The sequence below is a fragment of the Camelina sativa genome, chromosome 4 (assembly GCF_000633955.1).
Source record: "Camelina sativa cultivar DH55 chromosome 4, Cs, whole genome shotgun sequence".
Lineage (NCBI taxonomy): Eukaryota > Viridiplantae > Streptophyta > Magnoliopsida > Brassicales > Brassicaceae > Camelina > Camelina sativa.
The window spans coordinates 14131254-14136709 of NC_025688.1; the positions used below are offsets into that span (position 1 = coordinate 14131254).

Consider the following 5456-nt stretch of genomic DNA (forward strand, 5'->3'; position numbering starts at 1 on the left):
AGATTTGTTATGTCATTCTTTGGCAGAGGGTAAGAGACAGAACAAAATGCGAAATATATTGGTTTTGAAAGAATTGGGAGTGCCTCACAAGTTGTTGTTTTCATTGCTCATCTCTAGTTCTCAACCTGTTTATGGTAAAGAGAAGTTTGAAGGAACACTCAAGAAAGTTGTTGATATGGGTTTTGATCCAGCCAAAGCTAAATTCGTGGAAGCTTTGCGTGTAGTCTACGAGATGAGCGACAAAACCATAGAAGAGAAAGTCAATGTCTATAAAAGGTTAGGCTTAAGTGAAGTGGAGATATGGGCAATTTTCAAGAAGTGGCCTTTCTTTTTGAAATTCTCCGAGAATAAGATTATTCAGACGTTTGAAACACTGAAGAAGTGTGGTCTGGTGAAGGAAGAGGTCCTTTTGGTGTTGAAGACTCGTCCACAATGCATACGAGCTTCAGAGAAGAAGATATTGGACTCTATTCAAACATTTCTAGACTTAGGGTTCAGTAGAGATGAGTTCAAGTTGATGGTTATGCGATATCCTAACTGCACTGCGTATTCTGCAGAGATGATGAAGAAGAAGTTTGAGGTTTTGGTGAAGAAAATGAATTGGCCACTAGAGGCTGTGGTTTTGTTCCCTGCGGTACTTGGATACAGCCTGGAGAAGAGGATTGTGCCGAGGTGTAATGTAATCAAAGCTCTCATGTCAAAGGGATTGATTGGAAGTGAAAACCCTCCGATTTCATCTGTCTTGGTGTGTACTGATCACATATTCTTGAACAGATACGTGATGAAGCACAACAAGCTTGTTCCTAAGCTTATGGCTATCTTCACGAGAGATCGTGTCTCGTAGTTTCGTTTTTATTTACGAGTGTCTGTATCTGAAACCCATTTTTTGTAGTCTCAGTTCGACTTTGGATCCGAGTGGTTTTTAATATACAATCCAATTGGGGAAATGAGTTTTACCATTATAAGAAAATGCAATAGTCGTAACAAATAACCACTATATTTGGGTCAAGAAACTGCATTAAGTTTAAGACTTTGTCAGACAGTAAATCAACATTGTTAATGTGTTATAGGGATTTGAATTTCAGGTTATGTGACAAACATCTCGAGTCAGTTTCATATTCAAATCTTACACTCCAGTCACATACAGACTAGCCGCAAAGACAATGTCACGTTTTATAGCATTTGAAGCCATATCCATTTTCTTGTGTAATGCCGAGTTCCCCATAATGGCGGCAGCGTTCTTGAACTCACGGCATGTTTCGTCCAATCTCACAATGGTCCGAACTATCAGACCTTCAGGGACATCAGTCAGTTCACATATCTCTGCGAATGGAGTCCCCTGCAAAAATCAAGCATACAATATGTTTAAAAGATGTGAAGTGTGAAATGTATAAATTACCGTGTTTTCTAGTAACAAACCTTTGCCCATTCATAGACAACTTCAACCAGACCAAATTTGAGATTCTCCTGGGCATATTCTTCAGGGTCTATTTGCAAGTTGTACTGAGCTTGAAGTTCACCAAGTCTGATTGCTGTATCATAGAGTCTATGCAGAAGAGGGTCAATGATTAGATTAGATCGATCAGATCAGATCAAAATTACTGTTCGTAGTTACGAGAAGGGAAAGAGTGGCCGTAACAAACCTTTGTTTAGCTTTAGCTAGCTTAGGAGTAAGTGAAGGCGCTGAAGTGTTTTTCTGTTGGAAGACAAAGGCAGACATTATAGCCACTGCTTCTTCTGGTTCTAATTCTTCGAATTGATTCTCAAACAGACACACTGTGCATATCAATTCTTCCCCAGAATTCATCTCGCAAGCGACACGGCCTTTGATTTGAACAACGAGGTCTTCATCTATACACCCAATTTCCTTCAGAACGTCGATCTGCAAGAAGAGATTAGAGCTCTACATATTACTCTAAATTATCATACATAAAGAGTAAACAAAGATGCATTTGGACTTTCTCATTTGAATGTACCCGGCCCTGAAACGCAGGCATCTGTAATAGGGCTTCATCAGACATTTGAAATTCTAGATCTTTGAGATCCTTCTTATGCTTCTTAATCTCCCTAGCTAACTTCATGTGCTCTTCCAGTTTGACACAACCGTGGCACTTATTCGCGGACATCTTTTGCAACAGGCTGGTCCATTTATAGTACGTCTCCACAAGCTCAGCATCTTTCAGCTTCAAATCTGAAATGGAATCATGAAATAAAATTTAAGGGAGAAATGATTTTGCAGCAGGGAAAACCGAAATAGGGATATAATTTAGTTAAAGAACCTTTTATTGGGTCTAGAGCAGGAGGATACTTGTTTCCATTTGATTTCAGATCCAAAAGCTGTTGAACCGTCTGAGAAAAAGCTGCCTTGTTCCCATCCTCGAGTAGACGAAACTGATCAATCTTTATCTTGCTATCGCATATGCACAAGAATTCTTTGTTATCAAACCCTTTAACCTCGTAACCTACACCAGCAGCGACTCCATGGTACGGGAGCTCTATCTTGATCACAACGGAACCTTTACGAGAGCTTGGCTTCGTATAAAATTCTTCTTCAAAACCACGTTTTGACTTGGGCGCAATAAAATAACCTTGAGAGGGATCTGAGCTTTTCTTGCCAATGCTGACCATATTTTTCTCTGGTGGCGGTATTTCAGATTTTATTACCAAAATAATATATTGTCTGTTATTGTTGGAAGGTCCCTTCAGAACGACTCCCAGTAAATTGTCTATGCCCTGTACAATAACACACATGAGCAACCCATTAATGAATCAGAGAAAAGACAGACAGGTGGAGACTGGGTGCTCACCGTTTCAGGTTTCATGACCACTACTCTTCCTTGTACAAGAAAGTTCTGGGCATTAGGAGACTGCATGACTGCTTCTGACATCTTGCTGTTACATTCGTCTGCTTCCATATACAAGTCATAGTAATCTTCAATTGCCGGTTCACATTTAATACATCTGGACGAATAAATCTATAGGTTAATTCGACAGTGAAGTTGAATGCAGAGGTAACATAAACAACACAACAGAATCAATGGATTTTTTACAATTCTACAGAGAGTACAAAAAACCGCGCAATCACTCTGAGTACGAAAATTAAGTAGGTTTGGCCTTACTCGATATTTTTGACTGGTAGAGCACGTTTTAGCATGAGAAGCTGCTGTTTCTCGGGCAATTTCTTCTGGGCATGGAATTCAGCAAAACTTCTTTTCAGCATGTCCTCCACCTTACAAAAACAACCATTTGAAAATTAGCGAGTCAGAAAACACCAAGAGAAAGGCCTGTTAGCAACACATATGGCAGATCAATGGTCCAGACATTTGAGATACCTTCAATTCTTCAACACGTAAAAGATGGAGGATCATTATGTAGGTTAGTCGGAACTGAGATTCTAGTCTTGTTGCGCTTCCAACAATTATACGCCTCAGATCACTCTCATCTGGAACTTCATCGCGACACATGACAACAACTGTGCCAGTTTTGTCAAGTCCTCTTCTGCCAGCACGCCCTGCCATTTGAGTGTACTCTCCAGGAAGCAATTGTCTAAATTCCTTGCCATCAAACTTTCTCAAAGCATCAAAAACGACCTGTAGCATAAATCGAGGAAAGATAAATTATAGGTAAACTTCATAGAGGTTATGCTTATCAAGATACCCACATTTGTTATAAAGAATACGATCCAAAACAATATCAAACTAGCCTCACCGTTCTGGCTGGAGCGTTAACCCCCATGGCAAATGTCTCCGTTGAAAATAGCACCTGCAGAAAGATTCAAAAGATTACCTGAAGCAATGATGACAATGATGTCCACAAGGCAGTAACCAGAAGCACGGAAAACTATTAACTTGAGCATTGTATTTATCGTGTAGGCTCAGAAAATAGCACAAGAATAAAGCCTAAAATTTTGAGCATACCTTAATAACACCACGGCAAAAAAGCATTTCAACAACTTCCTTTACTATTGGAAGCAGCCCAGCATGATGAACACCTATTCCTCTATGAAGTAAGCTTTGGACTCTGAGGACCTTTAAAATGTATTCCCCCACAGTTCATGAGTAGGAAATCAAGGCAACTCTTTAAATTTATAATGTTAAAAACCAGGAAATTTTATGATAGCCAACCTGAGGTAAATTCCTATCAGACCCTTTCAGTCTTGAAAAAGCTTTATCGCAAAAGACACGGATTTCACTTTTCTCAGAACTACTAGTGAGGTCAGTCCCAGTCAAAGCGTCAGCACATCTATCACAATAATTCTTCGAGAAACAGAAGACAACCACCTAATGGGAAATGAAAATAAAAGGGTTAGACATAATGACCAGAATTGACAAGACAGTAAATTTAAATATAAGAAACGAGAAGCGACATCTAACATACAGGTAATAGGGACTTTTTTGAGAGCTTGTTGATAAGCAGTAACCAATTTGAAGCTGCTGATCGTCTAAAAGCCCCATTGTTCTGACTGTTACCACTATAAGAGGATTTTCCCAAATCTTTTGCACTTGAGTGTTTATTCTGCTTGCCACGAGAATGAGCTTCATGTTTCTGAGATTTGTTCCCATCTTGATGAGCTGAAGATCCTGTATGCTGTTTAGGAGCGACACTAACTGCATTTGAATTCTTCTTCTTTTGTGAATCTTTAGCATCCTTTATCCCTTTAGGAAGAAAAACTTCATTCTCACAAACTTTGTAGAGTTCTCCAGAATAAAATAGGCAGTGCTCTAGGGGAACTGGTCTTTTTGTCGTGCTGATAATAAAACCCATAAAATTAAGAAATTAAAACTTCAATATCAACCATTGAATTAAATGAACAATACTTTAACCAGGATATATTAAATCTCACCCAGTAACACGTATCTCTTTTTGTTTTGTTCGGCCAATCCAATCAGCAAATTCAAATGTATTTGGCACCTATAAGAAATTATTCATGTTATAAGTTCAGAGGCATATGGGGAAAAAAGAATGCAAAATAATGATTGAACCATGAAGCCATATATATCTCCATAGATGCTAGAAACTGGTGGATTGCGACCAAAAAATATTAGATCACCTATTCCTTTCAAACTCATCTTATGTGAAAAGTCATAGCCAAAGATTAGATGCAAAACAAACACAACACCACCTGAAAGAACTAAGATTTTCTAAACACATGCATATAAAAGCATTGAGTAGTACCGTTGCAGAAAGGAGGACAAAATTTATATGCCTTGGCAACATGATGATAACTTCTTCCCAAACAACCCCTCTCTCTACGTCATTGACATAGTGAACTTCATCAAATATAACCTGCCAGTCATAGGAACATTAACAAGGACACGCGATTGAAGTTTCACACAGAGCTACTAAGGCTGCTTAGAAATGGAGCGATTTGGGCACACTATTAAACACATAAGAAAGTAAGACATCAAAAAGCTCTTTTACCCATTCTATATCACGTATGATATCGGCACCACGAT

At 38.8% G+C, this 5456-nt stretch overlaps 2 protein-coding genes across 3 annotated transcripts in view; one reads left to right on the forward strand and one right to left on the reverse strand.

Annotated features, from left to right (window-relative positions):
* Positions 1-935, forward strand: part of LOC104780503 (transcription termination factor MTERF2, chloroplastic-like) — a 2668-nt gene extending 1733 nt beyond the window's left edge. The window contains exon 2 of the mRNA XM_010505007.1: positions 581-935. Within this exon, the coding sequence (XP_010503309.1) occupies positions 581-844 (264 nt within the window). The 3' untranslated portion in view covers positions 845-935. The remainder of the gene's footprint in view (positions 1-580) is intronic.
* LOC104780504 (DExH-box ATP-dependent RNA helicase DExH11-like) overlaps positions 1019-5456 on the reverse strand; it is an 8862-nt gene continuing 4424 nt past the window's right edge. For both annotated transcript variants that reach the window (XM_010505010.2, XM_010505008.2), the window contains 14 exons: positions 5176-5286; positions 4844-4911; positions 4378-4747; positions 4125-4280; positions 3918-4028; positions 3709-3762; positions 3333-3590; positions 3120-3229; positions 2808-2961; positions 2280-2733; positions 1977-2191; positions 1644-1882; positions 1420-1546; positions 1019-1339 (listed from right to left, as the gene is read on the reverse strand). In XM_010505010.2, the coding sequence (XP_010503312.1) occupies positions 1127-1339; positions 1420-1546; positions 1644-1882; positions 1977-2191; positions 2280-2733; positions 2808-2961; positions 3120-3229; positions 3333-3590; positions 3709-3762; positions 3918-4028; positions 4125-4280; positions 4378-4747; positions 4844-4911; positions 5176-5286 (2640 nt within the window). In that variant the 3' untranslated portion in view covers positions 1019-1126. The remainder of the gene's footprint in view (positions 1340-1419; positions 1547-1643; positions 1883-1976; positions 2192-2279; positions 2734-2807; positions 2962-3119; positions 3230-3332; positions 3591-3708; positions 3763-3917; positions 4029-4124; positions 4281-4377; positions 4748-4843; positions 4912-5175; positions 5287-5456) is intronic.